The sequence below is a fragment of the Serinus canaria genome, chromosome 4, assembly GCF_022539315.1.
Source record: "Serinus canaria isolate serCan28SL12 chromosome 4, serCan2020, whole genome shotgun sequence".
Classification (NCBI taxonomy): domain Eukaryota; kingdom Metazoa; phylum Chordata; class Aves; order Passeriformes; family Fringillidae; genus Serinus; species Serinus canaria.
The window spans coordinates 27,343,266-27,370,356 of NC_066317.1; the positions used below are offsets into that span (position 1 = coordinate 27,343,266).

A 27,091-nucleotide genomic window follows, 5' to 3' on the forward strand; every position below is an offset into this window, starting at 1 on the left:
GGTGTCACCAAAGCCTCGGGATACATTAGAGAGTGCATGTGCAGCTGCCACATAAAACAGCCAGGATCTCTGCTGGGACCATTAGCTTCTGGATGGCAATCCCACCCTCAGATGTTCAGGCTGTTCTCCTGGTACCATTGCATTGCCCTGACCTCCACAGCCTGTGGTGATCCAGTTAAGTAGACAAGGGCTTAGGACATATCCTGTCAGCATTAAAGGGAAAATTTGGACTAGAGAGTTCCCGTACAGTCCCTAAATTGGGTTTTCATGTTGGAAACATTCTGGCATATTCTTGAGTTTGTCTCTAAATCCTTATCAACACCTTCAGAAACTAACTGGACTGAAAAAGCCTGCTGTTTTTGTCAGAAGAGTCTGTATTTGCTTCCTGCAGAAAAGTGATGCCTCGGCAGGGTGGGAGAGTCAAAAGCCATGCTTTTCATATGCAGCTGCATTTATCCCATTCTGAAGGTTGATGTTCATCCTGAGCTTGTGTTGCTCGGTCGTGAACCCTGCAGTTTTCCCTCAGCAAAACAATTTTGCACAGTGCTTGTCTTTAAGCACAGAACTAGTGCTTCCACTTGGAAACAGAAGTTGGGGAGAGTTATTAAATTATGAAAACAAGCCTTTGCCACAAATTTCCCCACAATTTTCCTCTTTGTCACTCACATAGGGGTCTTGCTCTGTGTTTGAGCTCAGTATGACATCACCAGGTTGCTTGTGATTTAAATGGAGGAAACCAGCTGTCAGGAGTAATGCTTGCAGGTATTCCTTCTTTTCTTTATTTGCCTTACAGCAATGCCTGTAGGCCAAAGCAAAGATTGTCCTGGCAGCACCTGAATAGTTCCTGCTCCTCAAGTCTGTACAGATAAAGGAATTATCATTATCCTCATTGCACAAATAACAGCACAAAAAGATGAAGTGACTTGCCCATGGTCATACTAGGAGTCTCTGGCAGAGTCAGAAAGCAGAATATTGTTTCCTCTGGTCTGATGCTTTTATCCCAGTGCCATCCTTTTGTGTGACTGGCCATTTTCAGCAATTTAGATTTTTCTGTCATGTCTCCTGGCACAAACAAGCCAGCTAGTAAATGGCACTACATATATGTCTCTTGGATCTCTGCCTTTCAAGATCCTTTATATTTTTATCACTTACCTTGTGATAGCCAGGTGTCTCTGTAGAGCCTTGTGTCTGGAAGGATCTCAGGATGTGCTCATCTAACCTGCTTTAAAACCCGCACAGAGGCCACAGGTTCACTGGGTGATATTTTTCCTGTGCTTCATTATTTTTGTCCTTAGAAAGCTGTTCCTGAATTTAATACTGTGCCTGTCTTGCTCCAAAGACAGCAGCCTTTTACTTATTTGGAGACTCATATTCTCTTTCAGTCTCCTTTTCCCCAGGACAGACCAGTCTCTGTTCACAGCTTTTTTAACTTGTGGGTTTTCTCCAGTTCCCTCTTGGATTCCATAAAAATACACTGTGTTTTTCCTGACATCCAGAATGGGTCACGGTCTGGAGCTCCCTCAAGTGCTTCCTCCTTCTCCCCAAAGGGAGAAGGCCCTGATAAATCATTTCACCTGCTGGGAAGCCATGGGTCGAGGACTGGCCAAAGCAAACAGCACAGACAAGGTGCATTCCAGAGCAGAGCAGGGCATCAAGATGTACAGGAAGGTTTGCTGAGCCAGGGATACCCCCAAGGATTGCCAAGAGCCACCAGAAGCCCCCAGCTCGTACAGGAGTGGCTGAGGAGTCGGTGGGGCCAGGAGCAGCCACTGCCAAAAAGAGCAGATCCAGGGAGAGCTGTGAGTGACCAGGAGGGAAACAGGGCATGGTGAGACAGTTTGTGTGGGAGGGTGCCCGGGGAGGTCACAGTCTGCTGAGCTGAAGGGGAGAAGAAACTCAGCTCATCCCATTCCTACCAGTCTGATGTCAGAGCCAGCAAGAGAAAGCCTCTGGGAAGACTTTTCAGCACCATCCAGGGCCCAAAGGGGGCCTAAAGAAAGCTAGAGAGGGACTTTTACAAGGGTCTGTAAGGACAGCACAAGGGGTAATGCCTTTAGGCTATGAGAGGGTAGGTTCAGAGTAGATATAGGGAAAAATTTCTATCATGAGGGTGTTGAGGCACTGGCACCAGCTGCCCAGAGAAGTTGTGGTTGCAACCTCCCTAGAAGTTGCAACCACAACTGGATGAGGCTCCCTAGAAGTTGCAACCAAGGCTGGATGAGGCTCTAGGTAACCTGGTCTATTGGAAAATGTCCCTGCCCATGGCATTAGGCTTGGAACCAGGTGATCTTTAAGGTCTCTTCCAACTCAGACCAGCTGTGAAGCTGCATCTTCTTCCTTCCTTCCAAAGGGGCATTGCATGTTCCCATGTTTCACACTGTAAAGGTGTTAAGGAAAAGCCTTAGGAAGCTGAAGGTACACAGATTTCACTTGACAGTATGAAGAGGAGTTTTCCCAAGCACCTGTAATAAAACTTGGATTTGTGCTGACTTTGGCAGCTAGCTTCATCTCAATGTTTGGAACCTGAGATTTTAGGACTAACAGTGCCCATGGTCACACTTAAATGCCAAAAGACTGGGCAAGATATCCCAGCTGGCAGCAACAATGAAATCTGTTAAATTTTTTTTAATTTGTCTGCCATTTTCCTTAAAAGCAGTAGAAGCCTAGGTACCATTTGCTCTGATCCAGAAAAGCCACTGTCAGTCTCAAACCAAGGGTTTTATATAATCACAGGTACATAAACCTTTCTATTTAAACCACTGAGGTCTTACTGATATAGGGGTTTGATCTAGTATTCCCTGTTTGATATATTTTTATTTGTTTTTAAGAATTTTATTTCAAGCCTTCCGGTCTTCTTTGGGGAATTCACTGATGGAAGAGATCTGGATTGTGCTTCTGCAAAGCTGTGACCAGCTCAGGGTCCTGTGACCAGTGGTGGGCTCATGCTTTTCTCCCATTTCTGAATGAGAGGTGAGATGAGAGGACCCAAATACCACAGGTGGCATTCAGAGGGACCAAATACCACAGGAAATCCAAAACAAGCTACAGTGGGAGTTAAGGACTTTGCCTATTCTTCACTCTGACCTGATGCACTTCTTCAGTAGCTGTTCTTCAAGTGGAAACATAAGGAATTAATTTGGCTGCCCCTAGTTTCACTGGAGTGTTTAGTAATTTGGCTTTATGTTAGAATTCATCAGCAAGACTGATTGCTGTATCATACAGAGTGGCAGGCTTGGCAGAGAAGGAAATTTCTCACACAATTTAAAAATGGTCTATGAATTTGCTGGGTTTAGAGTTTGATAACAGCTAGAAAAAGGGCACAGCAAGTCTTGTACAAAAAAAAGGAGCCAATTTAGGAATTAGGAAGGTGAGATGCTAGGGAGCAGGAACCTGCGCATTTTGCATTTAATTCAGTAGCTGTGGTTTGGCTTTGTTTTGTTCTTAATGGCATGTGGTTTTTAAAAGGAAGTTTTTGCTTAAATGCAAATCAGATATTAGGCTACTAAAGATAGGGAAGGCACTCCTTGGTAAGTGTGGTGGAAGCTAGTCTGATAAATGTACTCAATAATGAGAATTCTACAGCAAAATGCTGAGCCCTGTGGCTATGATCCAGTAAAATGCTGACAGTAGTGGTAGCACTCATGCACTTAAAATTAAGCATTTTCCAAAAATGCTTTGATGGATCAGAGCTGGAGTCTTTATCACCTTGCTAAGAATGAATTTGTGAGAGTCTTGTAAGTCAATAGTATTTATTCTTAGGCTTCACAACTAAACCACTAATGGAAATAGGGAATTACAGCTTTTCTGTGGTGTGAAGAAATCTGGCTCTGGTCTTAACCACAATCTGTTCTCCAGCTTTCAGAAAAACTTACTATCTTGACTTCCAGAGGCACTAGAAGAACAAAATCAAGTATTGGAATTTCCAGTGGATCTGCACCCTATAGGAAGATTTTTCTTCATGCTTTCTTCCCTGCTCCAACAAATATTTGTCTCATACACATTTGTCTCAGATACACATTGGCCTTGAGTGCAAGTACCTGCTAGGGATATCAGGGATGCCTCTTTTTCCTGAGCCCAGGCAATCTGTGATGCCCTAATGTCTCCCTCTCCCTTCTGAGGACCACAGAAATTTGCAGCCTAATAGGAGATGGCTGTGCAGGACACAGAGCTGATGCTGCTGTAAATACAAATGAATGTATGTTAGGCCTGGCAATTGAAAAAAACTTTCTTTAACAATGAGCTATGGTCAGGGCCAGTCTTGTCAGGCCAATTTCTTGAATTATTTTTTCTAAACAGCCTGTATCTGTATGGAGGGGACTTTGCACCCTGCAAAATACAGGTGAGTGTTTGCAAGCCTCCAGGTTTCAATAGAAAAAAATTACCTTGATTGTTGTTACAGATCATGGTGCTCTTTGTAGCCTTCATTATACAGAGTCCTTAAAATTCCTTAAAACTGTTGTATAGCAATATTCCTGCTGAGGACTTGAATGTGTTTGTTGATGAACCAGCTGGAGGTAATACTTCCCCTCCTTTGAGATGAGTGTGCTCAATATTACACAATTTTCTGTTGTCTTATCTGGTCATGTTTTCCTCAGGCCTCGTGCTTGCAAGTTTTGTGGATCTGCAGGCAGCTTCCATTCTTTAAGAGTTCATGTCTCTCATCCATGATTGGCAGGAGCCGAGAGCGTGTCTGTGCAACTCTGTAAACAGAAGGCAAATGGCAAGAATCCAATTTATTTTTTGAAACCATGTGCTTTTAAGAGCCTTGCCAAAGGTTATGTGTTTCTTTGTGATGGCAGTGATATATGATAGGCATCATTAAATATTCTGGCTCTGTTCTGTATGGGGTGATGTGCACATGAGGAATGACAAGGCAGTCTTACCCCAAAGGCTCTGTAGTTTAGTGCCTAGATTTTGTGGTGTCTTTAGGCTCTGTTTGTAATCCTCTTGCAGTTTTAATATATGATAGCCCTGAAACAAAGTAACTTCCCTATGGTAGATTTTGTAGAAATAATTTGCTTGCTTTTGGTGTAAGCAGTGAATTTTGGAAAAGAGAGGAGTGCCAGAGGTAAGACGTTGCTACACCTGCCTGGGTTGCCTCCACAAAAGTAGGCACTTAGGTAGGTGAGTCTTAAACAGTAAAACACTTTGTGAATGGCAAAGCTTTCACTGGTTGCATCCACTGTCCTTCGAGGAATATGTGTTGAGTCCTGCTGTTTCACAATTAACAACATATTTTGATTAAGAGGAAAAGACTACATTCAAACATTTAAAGCTATGGATTTGTTTTCATAATTTATATGTCAATAATCAGTACTTGGTCTTAATAACAAAGAATATTTTACAGACACATTTTTATAACACAGATTATTGCAGGAAGGATTTCACATGCAGCAAGGCATTTGTTGCTATTTGTTCTTTTAAAATCATTTTACGGGAGTAGCAAAATATCGAGTGCTCATCTAAAGATTTACCATAAGCAGCAGTAGGTCCTTACAGGTGGGTCAGTTGATGTTAGCTTGTTGCTGTGGTTTCCTCTGTTTTCTCTCTTTGCTGATTCTCTCGCAAGCTCCTTTAGAAGATACTCAGAGAAAAAGAAAGCCTTGAATTATTGAATGTAGTGTGCACACACCTGTCCTTCCCCTAAACACACTTCAATTACTGCAAGAACGCTGAGTGTTGGGGCACAGTAAATCTTGAAGCCTTAGACCACATTGGAGCATAGCCACAGAGATCTCCTGAGCTGTTAGCAGAGATCAGAAGTAGGAGATGGGCCATCATCCCGGTGCTCATGCAAATTGCATGCAGATCACTTCTTCTAATGTGAGTATGAATTGAAAGTGTTTTTCCTGGTTTGTGTTTACCAACACAAGAGCACTTTTCTGTAGTGGGAGTGCTGGTAATTAAAAGCATGAGGCTCATAGTGTCCACAAAACCACAGCATCCCCACTGCTCTCTTTGCCTTTAGCAAAGGGATTTTTCTGGTGTCCTGGGTCCAAGGATGAGAAGCCTAGAGAGAAGTTCTCTGAGGAAAGCTTTGTCAAAGAAGGAACAGGCTCTTCAACACAATTAGGCACCAACTGGGGCTTCACTTTTCATGAACCCAACCTTCTGTCCAGCTGGGAGACAGCAAGATCTTGGGAGCACCTCGGCCATGACCAGCTTGGGTGTCAAGTCATGTCCTGGTGTCAAGCTTGAGGAGCTGTGTTGCATCTTAGAGGAGCCAGGATGGAAGCCACCTGAAAGATCACCCCTTTTCAAATGAGATAGATCTCGTTGCCTGGGTTAGTCATGGATTCATATTACAGAAATGGGGCCCTGCCTTCTGTCAGGGCCATGGAGTGCTTCATTTGGGCTCCTCTCTCTTGTGTGACCTGTTTTGTTTCAAGGTGCAGGTCAGGGCATCTCAGGTTTCAGAGGCATTCAAAATGTCCATTCAGACTGCAAAGAGATCTAAGACCTGGCACCTCAGGGGCTCATCTTGGAACGTAGAGGTTGTGAAGAAATATTATAAGCCATTGCCAAAGCAGATTGAAGATTGGGTTCTCATTTTGATATTTGATGTGTGAAAAGGACTAACGTGAAGTCCACATCTACACAAGAGATGCTTTGAAGAATCATTCAAAATAAAATGATCCCCATATATGAATGGTGTTTTAGGGTTTGGCTCCTACTTGGCAAGGTGTTTGAATTTAATGTAATCCTGAGGCTAAAATTTACCTCTGCCTTATTTAGGGCCTGTGCAGGATTGAAGTCCTACGAAATATCTCAGATAGAATAGAATAGAAATAGCATTTAATGCTACTTAGTACAAGGACCTGGACTCAGTTTTCAAAAACACTTGCAAGCACCTGCAAACTTGGGGCCTAGCCTGTTTGCCTGACTAGCCAGGCATGGTTTGTAACTCTTTGTTCTCAAGGGACAGAGTTTTGAAATCCATTATCAGAAAAACTTGAGTGCACTTTGGGATATGAAAAATTGCAGCATGAAAGACAAGTTATAACTTAAATCCTGGGTTCTGACCCAGGTGTAATATTAACATAAAAGTGCCCTTAAGAGAGCCACTGGGTGTTAAGTTGCCCTAAAAGTTCCTATGTAGAAATGCAGAGATAATACAGTGAAAGTATTTTTCCCCCTTCCCCTTTGAGTGTTTCTATTTTAACTAGCCTATCTATATTTTTTTCAATTAACCTACTCCTTGAAGCCATCTGCAATTTCACAATGCCTTTAGTGTGACTTGAATAAGGCAAGTCATGCTTCAAATGCTGAAGTCACCAAAGGCCTGAGAAAGAAACTAGAAACTGAGTGAAAAATTAAAATATACCAGGCTTTTGAAGTGAAACCAGAGTTACTTGTCTTGTGGTTACTCTTCTAACACAGGTTTTATTTTACTTCAATTTTACCTGGTTTTATTAAGTGCATTAATTACAACATAACTGTTTGGTTGTATAATAACAGATAAAGGTTATGGCTTTAGGACTGAGTAAGATGGGGAGCCATTAGCTGTTGTTTCTGCCAGAGTGAAAAATGCCAAGGCAAAAGTAATTGGCCTGGAGAGAGCATTAGATAGACCATGAAAAGTAGAAACTGGATTATTTGTTTTGTCTTGGTACAGTGGTTGTTCACCTGATAACATTGGTTTTTCTTAAACTATAATTAGCATTTTATTCCACTAAGCATTACTGTATGTTAGATATTAGTGGGATGCAGCACAGTATGTTGTAAATATGGCCTTTGGTGCCTTGATGGCTAATTCAGTGCTAATGTCATTATCAAAGTTTGCAGAGGAACAAATGTCCTAAAAAGTCTGTTCCTTGTGAAATAATTTCCTGTAGTTATTCAGATGTGACTAATGATGTGTCTTCTGCAGAAACTTTTATTTATTTATCTGGTATGTTCCCTTACTCTCCTTAAGAAATGTTAGAAACAGAACAAAAAAACAAAAAACCAAAAAAAAAAAAAAAAAAAAAAAAGAAGAATCAGTTTTCTATGCTTTTCTTTGCTTCCTGATTAATTTTTGGTCTCAGGAAAGCAAAAATGTACATTGGCAATTTCACACCTTGTTACATCTTCTGTTTGCTTTCATCACATGCATCACATGAATGGCTGTTTTCATAAATGGCAAACATAAACATAAATGATGTAATATCCCTCTTTGATCTTGACTGTGTGGCTGAGAAATTAATGCATAGGTGCAGAACATGAACAATTCACAATGCACACCCACCTCTTGTTGTGTCAAGGCAGGGATTTGAACAAGACTTCTGTCTGCTTACACAACTAACATGGGACATTACAGCTTTATATATCTTGACTCTTACGTGAATTTATTTTTCTGCATGTTGTGCTCCAAATGGAAGGGCTCTGTGGTTTGACTTCTTTCTATTAAGAGGATGCTGCCCTTGCAGAAGCAGTGACCTTTGAAAAGCAAGTCTTAAGTAATCCTTTTATTTTTCTGAGATCATATAGCACAGTATCCAGTTGCAGGCTTTTAAGATGGAATGATTGCAGACTTTGTCCACTTGCCTGGATTGAATTACATTTTGTTTGACAAAGAAAACTCTAAAATACTTATACCTTCCTTCCTTCACTTCAGAGCATCGTAATCTCTGTGCATTGAGGATGCAGAGTGGTTGCTGTAGCATGCCAGCACCGCTGGGATTTATTGAATTTACTTAATTGGACTTTATCTCACGGTTACACTTTAACACTTCTTTTGAAGGAGATTCAAAAAGGGTACGGTTACTCCTCTTCTAATTTACTTCGAGAGTCAGGTTACTCATTTCCTTATCTTCCATCCGTTTCCCGGTAGAGCAGAGCATTTTGTGAGCCACAATTGAACATTTCAGAGACTTGCACACCCAGAGATTCAAGTCCATGAAGCTGTTCACTAGTCAAGCTTTTTGCACACGCTTCTTAAAGGGAATGCTCTGATTTAGGGGGTAGGAAGTTTGATGGGGGTGTTTGGTTTGGCTGGTGGTGCATTTTGTCTTGTACTATGCAGGTGCACATAAAGGAGAGCTAAACTACCCTGAATCTCCTAGGGAAAGGTTTCGCAGCAGTGTTTGGGAGCACTAACATTGTTTTCTTGGCTGTAAAGCACCAGTGAGCCTCAGTCCTATAAACACTTCAGGAAACCTCAATAAAGGGATGAAAAATCCACTATTTTATCAGGTGATTTGGATACTGGGAGTTGCATGATTTTCACCTTCCTGAGAGGCATTAAATACCAGGGAGAACTGAGGTCTCCCCTCACTGCTCTTCTCAAGTTTACTTTTGCTAATAGGGGTTTAAAATGGTTTAATGCTCAGCACTGATGTTCTCTATCCTGCCAGACCTCTGCTGCCAGCTCTGTAAGCATGAGATAGGCATTGCAGGGATTTGGTGGCATTGGAGATCAGTCCCAGAGGGCACAGGTCCCTTTTTTTGAGTATTCTGGTGGCTCCTCCCTGTACATGGTAGCATCTGAGTGGCTGATGATAAGTGGTCAGGATCATCTGTTTAACGAGGATTGTACCATCTCCTTTTACTTGGCACCATCACCACACAGCGAGGCTTGTCATCCAATGGCCCTGAAAGTTATGTAGCTCCCTTGCATCAGAGAGAGCTTCATTCTGTTTTGATGGAGTTCCCTACTCTCTCTGTCTTCTCTGAGCTAATATATCTGACTGTACATGTGTTCACAGATCTTGTATCTCAGATGCACAACTCAGTTTGCTGTGCACATGTACACACAGTGCATATTTAGGCACCTGGGCTGAGTGACAGAAATTCCTTTTCCAGATTAGCAATTGGTATTTAGGTCATTATTTGCCTTCACATAGCCCAAAACCTTGTAGAGGATGTCAGTCAGGGAGGGGTAAGGTGACTTTTGCAGATGAAAAATAGTTGGTGATCACCATGCAGTGCCTGCAAAAAAAAAATGTGGTCATGGTTCAAATCAAGGTGGTTTTTACTCGCTCAGTGGAGCAGTTGTGATCACAGGGGTGGATGCACAGTTAAAAAGCAAACACTGTCTGTACAGCTGGATGTCAGCTCTCCAGCAGAAAACAGTATGGAAATAGCCAGCACCTTTCGGCATCCTTCAAGAGCCAAGCAGGGAAAGTAAACAGGAGTGTAAAAAACCAGGGCTGAAGCAAGACTGAGATGTGGCAACTTGCTGCTAGCCTTCAGTCCAAGAATAATTGTCTGGAGCTCTTCCCTTACTTTTTGGCTTAAAATCAGACCTGGAAAAATTAATGTATTTGTTGTCTTTATTTTACTTAATAGGTTGGGGTTTTTTGTAGTGCTAAGTAAATTAGCTAGTCCTGCATATAGAAGAAATTGTTTTCTATAGTTCCAAGTACATTTTGGAAGATGAAATGTGGTTGTTTGCTGCTGCTCTTTCCATTCTGTTCCCCATATGGCCACAAAAGCCTTTGCCATGGGTCTCCTCAGGCCCCTGTCATCCTTGCAGGAGGGTGAGTTAAAGTCCCTGATCCAGGCATGGCCCGTTTTTATCTCTGGAGAAGCTGCTCTTGGCCCTGCAATTGGGAGACCGTGAGTTTCTTCCGTCCCCTTTTGTTTTCACCCAGTGTTGCTTCCTAATCACTGGCATGAAACACCTGGGGTGTTAGGGTTGCATGGCCCATAGCAGCTCCTGCTGGAGAGCTGGCCGGGGGGGCAGCAACCACAACTTTAAAAGTCTCTGCAGACACCGGACTGAATACAAAGGATCAAGCCTGTTTCTGATGCATATGTGTGCTGCAAAGGGCAGATAACCTTTCAGGGCTGCATCTTAAAATAATGAGCAGAGCTTGTATGGCTGCTCTCATGCTGTGGCTTCCCCAAGCACACTGAGAACTTCCAAACTGTGATTGCCATTAAAATATTTTGCCATTTGCAAGGAATTAGCATCACTATGTGAGCCTGCAACACCCCAGTGATATTTATGGAGAGCAATTGAATTATAAAGGTTGTAATATTCCTTGCTTCTGAAAGGAAGGGGCTGAAAGATGCCTAGGCTTAAACTGCTTAAAATCCAAAAATAGTTAAGGAGCCCATGTAATCTAAGGTCTTCTGAAAAATATATGCCTGGAAAGCAGGCAAAAGAAAGCAAAGCATAGTCAATATGTAAGTCTGATAATGTAGACTCCTGACACATTTGAAAAGAGAAGGTGTGGGGTTGATGTGTTTGAAAATTGCTTGAAAAGACAGGCTTGATGTGTAAGCTGTGATAGTAGTTCATGTTATTACTTTGTTTTGGTGGTCATGCTACCACAAATCTGGGCGAGTCCAGTTGTTAAAAATGGGCAAATACCACCGAGGTGAAAACAGACCCCACTGCTCTGCAGTAGCTAAGGATTGCCTTGTGTTTGAGCATGCACTGATGAGTTTGGCTGAAGCAGACCATCTTGCTAACCATGGTTTTTGTCTGTTCTGTTTTTCTCCTGTCTTACAGCACCTTCTCCAGTCAGTACTGTGAAAAAAGGGAAGATAACTAAAAATAGCATCTCCCTTTCCTGGCAGGAGCCAGATCGACCCAATGGCATCATCCTGGAATACGAAATCAAATATTTTGAAAAGGTGTGATGGACTGATTGCTGAGCTTCCCAAGTACCTTCTCTTTATTGTTTTCTTCTTTTAGTTATTATTATTTGAGTCATGGAAGGGAATTGAGGGATTTCATGCATAAATCAATGTCAGATTGATTTTGCAGTAAATGATTAGGAAGACTTGAAATGAGGGTGTTGTTTTCCATTAGTGTGCCACTTCTCTTGAACAAATACATTAAATCTGCGTGTCAGATTCCTCTCCTGCCTTATCACATTAAGATAGAGCCTGCTCATTTGTTAAAAATAGAAGGGGTTGGGGACTGAGCATCTGTCTCCTCCCAGAAACATCAGGCAAAATACTTTGCCTTTGGTCCTTCTCACTTGATTTTCCATCCACTGTGAAAGGAGAGGAGAAGGAGGTTGTGGAGAGAGACTGCATGTGCTCTGAAGGGCGTCTTGACTTAAAAACCTGCCTGGGTTTTCCAGCTCTTTGCCTCAGTTTAAAGGAAAGCAGTCTCCCCACAAAACTTGCCCCTCCTAGTCTTCATTTCAAATGGTGACTTGTTATCTTCCTGCAAAATTAATGGTTTTTAAATGAAAATGGTTACACATGCACTTTATCAAAGTAGTGTATTTTGAGTGACATGGCCTCAAATCTCTAGAAGTCTTAGATTTCCAAAAATCAGGTTTTCAGGATTTGACTGAATAGCATTTTTTTTTGCCTTAGCTGGAATTGTAAGGTGTTCTTTTTTCCTCAGAAACATCCAGGCTTTCTACATGAAAACAAGAGGAAAATAATGAAATTGAGTCACAATTCACTTTTTAAGGGGAATTGAATTTCTGTTTTAAGGAAGATATTCTATTAGCTCTATCTGTGATCCAGGTGAAATTGCTCAACATAGACCAGGATGAGATCCTTTCTCATTCTGTTTTCTTTCTCTGACCATGGGAAGGACCTGCTCAAGCAGTCCGTGCAAACGGGAAAGAATGTCATAAATCTTCTCCACCAAAATAAAATCAACATTATTTTTGCAGATGAGGGAGATTGTGAAATAGATATGTGAGTGACTTAAATAGGGCTGAAGATTAAGGTATGCAGCAGGAATCAGGTTATTTTGTTGCTGGAAATAATCCATTACTAATTATTTTATTAATGCGTGTGAATGACTGTTGGGGTACATTGAATCCTAACCATGGAATGGCTTGGGAAAAACAGCTTTTAGAAACAAACAAAAAAAAAAAGGTAAAGCAAATAATTAAAGTGAAAAAACCCTGTGTATTTCTTCATTTTCCTTAGTTTGTTTTCAAACAAATTGACGGGAGAGGGGACTTAAAATGTTGCATTTGTAGTCCAGAACTAGTCTCAAGTAGCTTCAGCAAATAGTTCTTCAAGAGTGAGTCCTTTGTGGAGAGGTAGTTCCAGCCAGTCCTAGTTTGTGCTGTCTTCATTTGTTTTCTTCAGTCTGAGAGTGAGGCTTTGTATTTTCCATAGAAAAGCTCAAGAGTCCAAGTGTTTGCAGAAGCCAACAGTGTATTGAAAAGTTAATTGGCTGACATACAGGCAGAGATGTGACCTAATATTCACTTACTGCTCTTTAACCAGTAGTTGAGATAGGCTGGGGATATTGTCCTTAATCCTTTTCCTTTGTTGCTACTATAATTTATATTCTCTCAGTTTTCAGTCCTTCATAAGGGTAAGTTCACAGTCATTTCCAAGGAACAAGAACATTTATATTAAATGTTTGGGAAAACAGAATTTTGTCAGATTGCATTCCTGTAAGAGGGATCACTCCTTAATAAGAAAAAAGGGCACATATATATAAATATATATATATATATATACATACACATACATACATATATATATATATATGTATGTATGTATGTATGTATGTATGTATGTATGTATGTATGTATGTGTGTGTGTGTGTACACATTTCTCCAAAACAGGCGTCAGTTGAGAAATTTTGTAATCTTACATTTAAGAAATTCCTAGCCACTTAGCCAGGCATATTGCTGTCAAAGGGAAGTTGGCCATTAAATTTAAAAGAAAAAAAAAAAAAAAAAGCTCAGATTCTAAGACCTATCCAGAAATCTTGGTAAGGAGCTACTAAAAACTCTGGTTTAACTTATAATAATTTGGATCTGAGAGGATTTGGTGAATAAAAAGCAGTCTCCATATTTGTAGACTTGAATTTATGAGCTCTTGTCTAGATTATGTGTTACAGTAAATAATTCTAAGAGTAATTACTTAGCATTTCAACAAAATTTTAATCAAAGAACTGGAACTGTTTCACATTAGGAACTGATGTAGATGAAGATTTATTTCAGCAATTTTTCTTCAGGTTCATTGCTTCAGAAGAACAATGCAAAAATTAGGTATTTTCCTGGAGTTTTGGTTTATTATTCTCTTCCCAAGGTCTAATTAGTGGTTCTAGAAATGCGGGCATAAAGTCGTATAGTGTGTAATACATTATTCTCTTTTAGGCCTACTTACACTACCGGGAAGCCGTTTTGGTGTAAATCAAAATCCTTTTTCAAGGCAATGGGACTTGTTTTATCTTTCCTGTGCCTTGGGATTGATCTTTGTATGATGAACCTTTCCATTGCCCCAGGCCACGTACATCCCGAGCAGGGGAAAGCTGCTTCTACTGCAGATGCCGGTTGTGTGTCTCCCAGAATCATTGATTATAAAAGAGAAAATCAGAACTCACAGTTTCTATTGCAGAAAGGACCTTCAGAGAGGGAGGGGGTTTTGAGGAAGAAATCCTCAAAAATGCATCCTTCAGTCATCTTTTGTCGTGTTTCTCTGGGGGTTGTTAAGAGTCTGTCTTCTCTGAGAGCCACTCTGCGTGTGTTTGAACTTTGTGGTTTTTGGGGGGGTGTTGGGAAAAGGACCAGGAGACGAGCTACACCATCATCAAGTCCAAAGAGACGGCGATTACGGCGGATGGCTTGAAGCCGGGCTCAGCGTACGTCTTCCAGATCCGAGCGCGGACAGCTGCCGGCTACGGGGGCTTCAGCCGCAGGTTCGAGTTCGAAACCAGCCCAGTGTGTAAGTGCTTTTCATTACTGCCAGCCCCTGTCCCTGCCAGGCTGCCCTGAGACACGTCAGGGATCGGTACCTCTGCACAGAGCGCTTCCTTTGATTGCTTCATCCCTTGAGTTTGGAAACGTCGGGCACATCGTGACTCTGCACTTGGCAGATCTGTCCTTTGCTTCCTCATAGTGGGGCAGGAGATCTTCAGGCTTCAGAGATTCCTGGCTTTCCATGCTTAGAAAAACCCTGTATTTACAGGAGCCTGGTGTAAGAGAGCCGTTCCTCTCAGGAGGGACAGAGGGGATTGGACCTGCTCCTTAAAGGCAGGCTGCAGAGGATGCTGAGCTCTCTTAAATATCTCCATCTGGGGGGAAAAACCCTGAAATGGTGCCTCTCTGCAAGGGCACAGGTTGAACCAGTGTTAGAGTCTTTTGTATTTTTTGGGGAAAGTTCCTGTCAAGTTAAAAAATGGTTTCTGTTGGCTGCCAAGGCCACAGCCACAAGAAAAGGAGGTTGACTTGCAATCAGAAATGGTAAAAAATATGCACTGCAGGTGCAGGGCTTCTTCTTGGCCTGTTACAATTGTGGGGTTTTAAATTTTCTTTAATTTTTTTTTTTTTTTTTATGAATCTTATCCAGGGCTGGATTCTGGAAGAGATTCTGTGGCAGGGTGAACTCCTCAGGCACACAGAGGCTCAGCTGCTCAGCTGCTCTTTCTTCTGTGTTTAGGCTCAGCTGTGGGGAAATTCTTCTTGTCCCAAATACAGAATTTTGCCAAGGTGTCAAGTACAATTTTTTCCACCAGAAAATACCTCTTCTCTCTATTAGTTTGTACAGCTGTCATTTATTAATTTTTATACTGTATGCATGGAAGAGGAATTTTATTGTGGAAATACTCTGATCATTCCTGTGGGAAAGGAGCTGTTTGCTGTGTTTTCCTTGGAAATTTAAATTCATAAATACTTTGATTACTGTTACTCCTGTTTATTTAAAATTCATCATCTTTGAGAAGAAGATGCCGAGTTGTCTTTTCAGTGCATGCTGCCTTTGAAGTCATAATAGATTTTCAAGGAGTCATTATGCATGTGCAAATGTAGCTGTGGAGCCAGTGATTAAGCTAATACAGTGAAAATTGCATCACAATGCAAACATTAATGCAGTAAGGACAGTCTATTTGATGTATTTCTTATAGTATTAACCATTAATTGTGCTCTGTAAGTAGCAACCAAATCATGTTGTGCCAAAAAAAATATTCAGTGTATTATTATTTTCTCACTTGGAAAGTTTCTAGCTTAGAGTTTTTTGAGTAATAGTGCTCTGGTCTATTAATGAGTAATACATGAAATATATGCACATTTGATCCATTACCCATGATCCTGGTCCAAAAATAATGGCACTTTCCTCAAGCCCATCATGTAAGTATCTGTGTTAATCAGGACTTTTGGAGACCATCACATGGAAATACTTTTAAACACTAGAAATTCTGTGGGTCATTCATTTAGTCATGCCCACATCCACATCTTTTTCTTATTTTAAAGGCAGAGAAATAGGTACTTCTCTGATATCAAGGAGTTGGTGATATAGTCAGAGGAATACCTACTACATTGTCCCCAGTTTGGGAATGGGAATTGTTCATCTGTTGGACTCAAGCTCTGGCTGAGGTCAGACTTAACCAGATACTTTAACACTTAATAGGATTTATATACAATATAAGCCTCAGTATCTTGCAAAATGCAGCGCTGTTTGACATTTAATACCTTATAAAAAGCATTTTTTTCCCCAAAGCCCTATATAAAGTCAATATTAGTGTCAGGAGTGTGACCAGACTCCCACTGCTTTCCTTCACATCCTGGAGATTTTGAAAGCAAGCACAGATCAAAATCTCTCTGCTAGATCAGAGTACAGATCTGAACTTCTTGTTGGAGCAAAAGCAAATTATTTTTATTCAAGCACAGATGAAAACCTTTCAGTGGCTGTTCTGAGAAACAAAAACAGTTTCCAAGTTGTTTGGACTGAACAACAGGTTTTGTTTCCAGTTCACAAGGTTTCTATAGTTATCTTTAATACATTTGGAGGAATTATACAACAACAGCCCGAGAAATGCAATGGAGGAAAGCTGTAAGCTCTTTTGGACTTCTCTCTTTTTCCAGATTTTGGGAATTTTTACATACTTCTCCCTGCTTGTGCAATTCTGCAAAGCACCATGAAGCAGCCAGGGCTACAGTTTTCAGCGGAATTTTTTTATTTGAGCGGAAGGTGTTGCTGGGTGTATCCACTTGTTGCTTCATCCTTTCCAAATGCCACCAAGCTTGTCTAGCCCCAAAAACTAACTTTGCAAAGAGCTGAGTTTTGGCTGGATTGGTGAGCTAATCTAGCTGGTCCTGCTGGGCAGGAGTAGGAACATATCACCAAGCTGATAAGGGGTGATACAGGGGGGATGTGTGTGTGTCCCTGACTTTGAATGGCAGCAAGCCCCAGCTTGGCTTATGGGTTTAGGCTTTTCATCTGCCATAGATCACAGTAGAATCTATCTCATTTCCCCATCCCTTGAGCTGTGCAAAAAACCACCAATGACTGTTTAATGTTCTCCTTTAAATGTTTTTCTTTTTAATTATTTTGTCAAGAAAGCAATAAAACACCATCTTAAGGAGCCCCCATAACTTTGTGAGGCTAATAAAATCTCTGGATGATGGCAGGGGTTTAGAGCAGTTAGCATGAAATATTTGATGTGTCAGGACCAGTCCTTCTGAAATCACTTACACTGCTGTAGCAGGTCCACCCCGCCAGTGGTTAAGCACCAGAGCGCTCCCATATGAAGAGCTGCTCGAAGCCCAGGGCAGATCAATGTTTAATGCCATACCTTTCTGTCTTTCCTTTCCTTTAACAATTAATAGGGGACTATATTCAGTTATTTTATAGCCTTCATAACGTTGATCCTGTGCTAAGGACCCTTTTTTAGTTCAATCATTATGTTAAAGGCTTCTTCAGTACGCAATCAGTTCCTGGTGCTCTCTGGGGTGGATGGAGCTTCATCCTGGGCTGGCACGAGGTTAAGAGCTATAATGAGGTTTTCCCCCACAGAGCAGTGGTTCCTGTGCCAGGGAGCTGGTTTTGCAGGGAGGATGTGAGGTTGTACCCTGGGGTGGTTATACACATGCAGCTAAATAAGCTGGCAGCAAAGAGGGCAAGGTGAGGAGACTTTGGTTTCTGCTTGGGGATCCCCACATACAAACCCCTGGGGGGGAAATGGGCTCCTTCCCCTGCCAAGTAGGGCAGATAAAGAAGATACAAGTGGTATTAGCATTTCCATTTTACAGCCTGCAGGAGCTTGGTCACCTGCTCTCATTTGACCCATGTCAAAACTCAGTTCTCAGTCAGCTCTCCTGACCTTTTTGCTGGCATCTTTATCACCAGTTTAGTCTCCTGCCTTTTGGCAGGGGGATTCCTTACAAGGCACAAACTGGAAGAGTTTTGCTTCCCCAAGTTTTGGCCAGTAAAAAGACCAAGCAATGTACGTGTCTTAGCAGATTCCTGTTTTACAGAGGGCACTTTAGGGCCATGTGATAGAGATGCCACAAAGAGTTAGTTTACAATTATTTATAGCTTCTTGAAGTGCAGGTAATTCTTTTTATCTTGTAGATTTTTCTTGTGTCTGTTACCAATAACGTTCCATAAATGTTCTCTCTGACTGTTGGGTTTTCATCCAAATGAGAGCCTGTTGGGTTTTCATCTTTTATCTTTGATTTCTAATGCAGCTAACTCAGGGAGAAAAACTTGAGTTCACAAACTCAAAGGCTGCATCCTGCAACGCTTTGGTTTCTGAATTCAGCAATGAGATGGAATCTTGTTGGGTTTTTGGCTTAGTGTTGCATGTGGTTTTGTTTCCTTTCCACCCATATCCTTTCCAAACTAGAAACAGACAGCAAAAGGGGGAAAACACAAACCGTAAAAGAATAAACGAACTGGTAAGACTTGAAACCTTGCTGGCAGCCTCACTAGAAAAACTCATATGAGTGCTGACTGTCATTTTAACCCTAATCTCCATTTTCTGTTTCTCATCTCAGCAGTAGCTGCATCCAGCGACCAGAGCCAGATTCCTATAATTGTTGTGTCTGTAACAGTGGGAGTCATTCTGCTGGCTGTTGTCATCGGTTTCCTTCTCAGCGGAAGGTAAGAGAAGAAGCTGTGTATTTATACTTCTTCAACTTTTGTAATAACTTTTATCTGACCAGCTGATTAGTGGGATTTAGGCAAAAGCAGCATGTGAACAAAGCTGTCAAGCGGTAGCACTGTAAAACAGCACGAGGGTGGGCTGATTGATCTGTTTGGACAAGCAGGAATGACAAAGGCACTCTCACAGATGTAGTTCACTTCCCAATGATTTTCATCTGTGTATAGGCTGGCCCTGATTATTTGACTTGATTCTCACAGGACTGTTTTCACATTCCTTTAAAAATAAGCAGAACATTTTATTACAGGTAAAATATCTTCACCTCCATATGTTTGTACTCAGAGCTTGCAATGGACTTTGCTCACGGAGAAAACTTCAGGAAAACACTTGCAAAGAAAATGAGAATAAAGCCACTGAAATGGCCAAATGCCCCACATTTTGGTCAGATCTGGATTTGATTTCTCATGTGTACGATGATAATGTGTCTCCCAGCGTTAGTAAATCATACAGAGAGCTTCCCCCACAGAGGGAGACACTCTGCCTCAAACCATCCCATTGACTTCTCATGTGCTTAAACATAGGCAAGTGATGAAAGCCTGGACTATAACATCTTTGACAACTCTAATGGAAGTTGATGGAATTTTTTGATGAACAAGAGATTGTGGTACTGGGGCAAAATCTGGCTTGTATCAGGATAAGCAACATAAAACTCTTTTGGCAGCCAGCATGGAAGGCACTTTTTTCATATTCTACATGTATATTAGTACCTTTTTTTAGTGGCAGTAGTCAAACAATGCAACATCTTTCATGCATATGTGAAGTACTCCACGAAGCTTTGTGAAGTACATCTACTGATAAGGCTGCATTTATTTTCAGTGCAAAATAAACATTGATGCTTCTAAGGTACCCATCAGCCCACAGTTGCTTTTATGATGCAGGTCTGTCCTAAGCTCAGGTCTAGCAAGGTGGCTGTAATTTACAGGTTATTGTAAACATTTGGAGATGTTACAGATGCAGAGGAGCTGCACTGAATTTGTTTGTTGAGGGTCTTATTTCCCAGAGGAGTTAAGGTAGGAGTCTGCAAATGCAGAGCAGTGAAATCCTGCCAGGCTGAGCAGCTCTGTCCTCAGGCATAAGGCATCCGTGGAAGGAAGGACACGGACACAGTTATTTCCTGTCTTGAAAGGTAAGTGTGCTGCCAGACTCATCCCAGTCAAGGTCAGAGACTGACAGTCTCTTCCAGCTCAGCTGTTTGAGCTCCTGTTGTCTGCTTTGAGTGACTTGTTGGGCTTAAAAATGGAAAAGTAAATGCTCCTGTCTGCATGAGAAGCATGCAGCAGCAGAGAGGGAGGGGGGTGAGTCAATGGCTACAGGCAATTCACACTGGGGCCTACAGGAAAGCTGGAGTCAACAGACTTGGCTCTGAACACTCTAGGAGATTCAAGTCTCTCCTTAAAGACTAGAGGTTATGATTGAAATTCCTCTTCAGTCAGAGCAGGTGGATGTGAACCTTGGCTTCCCCCAGCCTGGATGTGTGCTTGTATTGGTGCAACAGGAGAATGCATGTGTGGCTGTGGGGAAGCTGTGGATGTAACCTGGCACCTCTGCAAGGAAGAGTCTGGGGGGTGAATGTCAGGGGAGGAATGTACATCCCTCTGTGGCCATAGGGAATCACAGCTGTGTGGCTGCCAGTACCTCCTGCTCTTTCCACAGTCGCTGGCAAGGGCTCAGTACCCCTCTGAGGAGGATGTACCTTCACAAGTCTCCTTTTCACTGCTACTCTCTCTAGTCTCAGCAAGCAATTGCAAACTCTGAGCCATTTGTCAGCAGTTCTCATTAGTTACATCTTTCTGTTCTCTTGCCTAATGTGCTTTCCAGGATGTGCTTCCTCTTAGCTCTTTATCTCTTGGCATGCTTATGAAAGACCTTGTGTCCTTTGGCTAGAGTCTTATTGCTGCTTCTGCTGCTACCTTAATCCTCCTACCTTGTACCCACACTTCCCTCTGTGGACCCCAGGGCAGCTGCAGATTTCTGGAACATTCTCCATGGTGCCATGCTGGATGTCTGGAAAGGGTAGGCACAGGGAGCTGAGCTTTTCTTCCATTTTTATCTTTTCAACCCTTCCCCTAAGTGAAAAGACCACGGTCCTTCATTTGGAGCTGGTGGAGAAGCGTCCCGCACCAAGGTTTGGTCCATTATCCAAAAATTGGCTCCAAAACCACAGGACTTCTCTGCAACTTTGACTTCCCATGAATTTTAAAGCCCATCTAGTACATTGAGTGACTTGTGAGAACAGCAAAATAAACCCCAAAAATCCAGAAAGATGACAGACAATTTGAAATGAAACAAAACAAAACTAAGAAATTGCTCTGGTTTGGAAGAAAGCAGAGATGCCAGTGAGATGTGTTACTCATGCTGCTTTGCCTTGGATATGGATTCAAGACAATTTGTGGAGTAACTCTCCTGCTGTGACAGCAGGGACAGTAGACATGTTCCAAGTCATGGGATAATCCCTTTCTGAAGCAGTTAACCTGTTTCTGGGGGATGTTTTCCTATTAAACCTCTGGAGTGGTTGTGTTGTTCCAGTGCCTGGTTCCAGGGGGGTTGCATTTTCTTTCCTAATTCTTTCCTGTATTTGCTATTAGGATAACACCTATTTTGAACTCCAGCTGGAGTCACTACTGCTTGCCACACCAAGCAAGCTGTGCAAAGCCCAGGCTCTGTCTCATCTGTTGATACAAGAGAGCAGGAGAAGGAGAAAAACCATCTTGATCTGCAGCACTGAGGATGTAGCCTGGCCAGCTCTTGCCAATAGGCTACTTTGTGCTGGCTTCAGGGTGCTCCCAGGTCCCTGAGAGGCCCTGGACACCTCAGGATATTCCTCCCTAGGATGCTGTATGGCACCTCTTTGCACTATCCTCCCAAGTCCCAGGCTGCAGCAGGCAGAGGCTTGAGAGCAATTCTGCAGTGCGAGGTGAATGTCATCCTGCTCTTGGCAGTTCTGTGAGGAGTTTCCAGTCACAGGGCTGAGGAGTTTGCTGGAGACTGCAGGCTTTTTATTTTTCACTAGGTTCCCAAAGGCAGGGCCACACCTCTGTCCTCTTTTTTTTTTGCTTTCAGGTCTCTGCAGTTTTCTGGCTTCTTTTGAATGAGTGTAAGTAACAGCTTGGCATTTCCCGTTGGCAGCTGGCCCTAACCAAAGGTCAGTTGAGCAGTAGTCGTGGTGGCATTTCCACATGTCAGAGTCCATCTGTGGAAATGCACTTTGCGTCTGAAGCTGGAGATTCCTGGGAATTTGAAACTAAATGTGCTTTGCCCTAAACAATTAAGCTGCATTTCAGAGCTGATTTACTTGCAGATGCTCCAGAAAACTTCCTGTAAATAACATGTCCTCTGACCAAGGTCACAAATGCCAAGCCAAATATCTGATCTCTTTTTTAAGTTATCCTGCTCCTTGCATCAAGGACATATTAATAATATAACAATTGGGATTACAAATCAAAGAGATTCACTAAATCAGACTGTGGTTGTCTCAGCATAAAAAAGAGAAGTGGATTGAAAATCTATTATTAAACCAGCTACAAGTATTTAATTAAAGAACACAGAGTTGTTATTATCTCTGTTTTGTTAGGATTATGTGTTCTCAGAAGTGCTGTGCATTTTACAGACAGAGAAAATCTATACATTTTGCTTTCCTAGCAATGCAAGAATTAGATGTCTGTTACCATTACTGTTCCTGACTGAAGTATGTATTCATCTAAAATCATCACTGACTTTTGTGTTAAAGTCTGTGTTGGACAGTCCAGTGACAAAGATCTTTGCACTCCATCTCACAGGGAGCAGCAAAGTGCCTCAGTTTTTGTTGTGTGGTATCAGTCTCTTTCTCCCTACCAACTGAGCTAAAGAGCCAGGTTTCCAGCAGTCTGGGGAGGAGACGACTGCCCCAGAGCAGTACCCCTCTTTTGTCTTTCAAACCCAGCCCTCTTTGCAAAACAGACAAGGTCTGAGGGTCAGTGTTAAGAGACTGCTGGTCCCTCCAGTTCCCCAGGCTTTCCAACTTCATAGCACTGAACAAAAGCATGGGCTTTTACAGAGTAAAGTGGGGAAGATATTAGGTCAGTGCTGTGCATGTTTGCAAAAGCTGTTCAAAACAGCCCAGTCAACTGTGCATCTGCATTTATAGCCAACTACCCATTATGGATGACCTTTCCATCTCAAGTGATCTTCCAAAGAACAAGAGGGAGCTTTTCATAGAACTTAGGGGAAAAAAAGAAAAATTGAAGCAGCAAAAAACTCCTCCTCACCCTGTGTCATGCATATATAGAAAGTCTCCTTCTGGCAAGGAGCTGGCCTCTGAAAGACAAAGCAAAGACAAATCTTGCCACCTGGGTATTGGCAATTAGAGGCTCTTACACCAGCGTATCCATCCTTGACCTTAGCTGACTTAGACTTTTAAATATCTGTGCCTGTGGTGGCAGAGGGCTGCTTTCTGGACACAAATATGTGCATCTTGTTAAATAGTGGCTCTCAGGGAACAGAGAGGGTGAAAGACTGTGGTGTATATCCCAGGTCCTGAGAGAGTGTTTACAACCTTCTGTGATGTGGAAGGCCAAAATGGATGAATTTTTCCACAGCCTCCCCCCATCCTATTTTCCAAGTTGTGTCAGGGCTTAAAATAGTTTGTTTTTTCAATATTTCCGTAGGAAATGGGAGACAGTCTATAGATAATGGTTTTCATAGAGAATTTTTCCAGCATGAGTCACAATTTTTGTTAGTTGGGACATTTTAAAGGACCTTTATCTCTACATTCTAGGCTGCTCTTCCTTCTTCCTGCAGGACATTGTCTCCTGTGATTTATAGCCACTTTATTATGCTGCCTACTGCCAAATATTCCCCTCGATTCACCTGACAAGAGGAAGGATTTTGTTGAGGAAGCTACTGCTCTGCCAAGTCAAAATTCCCATCCACCCAAGAGCAGGCAGGGTCTGGTCCTGCTTCTGTTGGGGTCAAGGTTTTCACTGCTTCCATGCCATCAGCAGCCTCTTTGCTGGTACATTTTCCCAGAGAGGAGCAGCGCTGGTGTACAGTACAGCTCTCCGAAGGGAGAGTGCTCCAGGGCACCCTTCTGCACTGGGTCAGACCTTCCTAGGGCCTGTGTGGAAATCTGCTGCCCACAGCACCCATTTCTAACACCCTGTCAAGATCAGCTTGTCCAGTTTGGCTGCTCCCACACCTCATTCCTCTTCTGTTCTAAACACTTTTTGGCTTAGTGCAAACTCGCCAGGCTCTACAAGGCAGTCTGTGCTCTGCAGTTTTCAGACAGGTTTAAGGACCCAGGCTAATCTGCCTTTGGATGACTTTGGCCCTCACAGAAGGTGAGAGTTGACCAAATCTGTAACTAAGCTCCAAGTTATTTCAGAGTTCCTCTGGCAGCAGCCAGGAGAATGGGCTAGAAGGATTTTTATGATGAACAGATAAGCAACCTGCATAAGCTTTGTCTGAGCAGGGAGAATGGGGGGTAGTGCAGCAGTAAGTGATGAAACCTCCTCGCCTTCTTGCAGGGGATTTGTTTGATGGCATTCTGCAAGTCCTGTTTCCACGTGGAGAAGGGAACTGGGCTGCCCTTCAGGCTGGAGTTTGTAGCACCTTGAGGCTCCTGCTCAGCACCCCTTGTGTATGGGGTCTTTGAAAGTGGGATTTTACAGTGTCTTCTCTTGACTGTGGAGTGGGTAGAGAATGAAAAAGGAAGTCAGAGTCTTGTCCTTCTGCACTTCTGAATATGTGGATGTTTCACCTTGCTTTGAAATCAGAAGTGTGACCTCTCCTGGGGCTTTACCACGTAGCAGCATTTGGCCTCTTACCTAGAAAAAAGGTTATCTCTTCTTTCTTATGTCTGAGACCTAGAAAAGTGTAATGCCAGAGGTCTTTCCAAGTGCAGTTCCTTTCCCTGAAGACATTCTTTTCCTTCTCCATAGTGACTGCATAGCTGTCATCTGCTTGGCCTTCTCAATTTCTCTCGAGCAGTGCAGAGACACACTTTAATGTATGAACTAGGAGAGCTCAGCAGGAAGAGCAGGTGACTCCTTAAACGTTTGTATATTTTGGGACAAAGTGGGAATATATTCCTAGCAGCTCACAGTGTGTAATGGTACTTCTCTGATGTTTAGAGCAAGCATGTTGACTCAGGAATTGCTAGGTGTAGAGCTGGCCTCCTGACCTGGAGATGCAGGAAGCAATCATTACCATCACTCAAGGCTGTATGAAGGATTAGAAAATTCTTCCCAGGCACCCTCAAGTATTCCAGTCTCTAATTGCAAGCCTCTGAAGAACATCCCATTAGAACAGCTTATTAAAAGCAACAAATGAGGCTTCCATTTATCATGATTCCAAGACTTCAGCTTATAACTCTTAAAAGCCACATCTATATATGGCAGAGCCTCTCTGAATTCTATCTAGCCATTAAAAATGTAGTTTAATTCCAAATGCTCTCTGGGTCATCTGCAGACTTGTGGTAAATTAATTACATTAATTGCAGGCACAGTTGCTGGGGCCCATGATATATATACATTTCATTAACCAAGCCCAGGGTTTGAACCAATGCCAAGGGTGTTGATAAGTGCTCCTCACACAGGTTTATACAAGTTTGTGCTCTGGACAGTTGTGTTTGCAAACCACATAAGCTTTGTGGGGGTCACCTTATCTAGAAGAGGAGGAGTGTTGTCTCTGTGCCTGAGATAGTGGAAAGCAGCAGAGTTGGGCTGGCCAGGGAGCAGGGCAGTGCCAGCAGGCCACAGAGGTCCTGGAGGTGTCACTGCAGCTGCAGGCTCCTCTGCTTTTCTTTTCCCCCATCTGCAGCCCTTTCCTTGAAGCCAGGGCTAGAAGCAGGTGTCCCACCTTGTTTCAGGCAAGCCTGGCTTTTGGAGATGGTGTTGCCTCAGAGCCTGTGCTTTCCCAGCCAAGGGGATTTAACACTGCAGGTGTTTTCTCAATAACTTTTGCTGTTACGTGGACATGTCATCTCTTATCCTGCAGCAGATCAGAGGGGCTCTGACCAGTAGCAGCCCCCTCTAGCTCTCCTCATAGTTTGATGGTTGATTCAGTGACGTTGGAGGAGACTTTGCAGATAAAATTGATGTATGCAGTGCTTGGTTCAACTCTGCTCTCCAGTATGGGTCAGCTTGATGGCTGAAGGTGTAAAACCCTGGAGAAGTCCAGCTATATTTCATTAAAAAGCATTCCAGTCTTACCCATAGCATTTGATCTTGTCTGGAAGGCTTTTGCTTTCAGCTCCTCAGTTTTTAGACTGAGAAAGCCCTGCGGGAAAGGAGGAAATGGGAACTGGACCCCTCCTAGAAGCCATCAGGCACCCAAATCCAATGGCCACAAGATGCAGGATGGCTTTGCTTGAGATTAACATCAGCTTTATTTGCCTCAGGATTTTTATATTTTGAAGTTTATCTGCCAAATCAAGCCATCCTTTTAGCACAAGTAGTAATAAATCTTCCTTTGTCCTGACTGTTCAGACCAATTAGTAAGTTCATTTACCTAACCAAGTGCTCAGTGGACCAGAAAGTGAGTTTTATTGTCTGCTGGTCCTGTTTAGTTGGTTTCTAAGCACTTTAGATTTCCTCTAATGCTAAACCTCAGAGCATTTTGACCACAAGTGCAGAGCTGATGGGTTTGTAGGAGCAAGGCTACACTGAAGTACATTTCTCTTGCACCTGATCACTTGTTTTTCACTCTGTATAAAGAAAGTGAGATCTGGATTCAGTGCAGTGAAGTGATTCTGTCTCAGAGCAGCCCTATTGCTGATGAGCTCTTAAAGAGTTTTCTTTGTTCAGGGAAACATTGAGCTCTTTTCATTGTAAGGAAGTTGTTGCTTTTCAGGTTAATTGAACAGTTGTTTGGAAAACTTTGACTTTGCATGCTGAGGGAGTGGAGGTGTGGGAAGGTCTGGTGGCAGCAACGTTGGAAAATGCATCCTGGCTGAAACATAAGCTAAAGTGCCACAGCCAAACTGATCTTCTGGAGATGCACCAGTCCCCTGCACTCAGATCCTGCAGGGTTAAAGGAAGAAAATGGCAAAATTGACTTAAGATATATAGTGCTTGTGTTCCCTTTGTATACCTTTGAGTTTTGAATCTCTGGTGTTAACTTGGATCTGCAGAGTGGGTTAGTGAAGGCTGATCTCCTTCCATATTAGTATGACTGAACAAGCTGGGGCATTATGAAAATAGAAAATATTGTTAATTATAGTTAGAGATATTGGCATTGCTGTTTAGAAAATGTTAGCAAGTTGTTTTGCTCATGCAAAAGGAGCTTAGGAGACATTCTTCACCAGTTTTA

The 27,091-nt window shown here is 42.5% G+C and overlaps 1 protein-coding gene across 7 annotated transcripts in view; it reads left to right on the forward strand.

The window, feature by feature from the left end:
- EPHA5 (EPH receptor A5) overlaps positions 1 to 27,091 on the forward strand; it is a 193,477-nt gene that overhangs the window by 130,436 nt on the left and 35,950 nt on the right. For 5 of the 7 annotated variants that reach the window (XR_007777503.1, XM_030239514.2, XM_050973939.1 and 2 more), the window contains 3 exons: positions 11,441 to 11,565; positions 14,430 to 14,589; positions 18,639 to 18,744. Coding sequence is in view for 6 of the 7 variants with exons in the window: in XM_030239514.2 (XP_030095374.1) it covers positions 11,441 to 11,565; positions 14,430 to 14,589; positions 18,639 to 18,744 (391 nt within the window). In the remaining variant the exon portion in view is untranslated. The remainder of the gene's footprint in view (positions 1 to 11,440; positions 11,566 to 14,429; positions 14,590 to 18,638; positions 18,745 to 27,091) is intronic. The other 2 variants (XM_050973941.1, XM_050973942.1) reach the window with 1 other exon arrangement.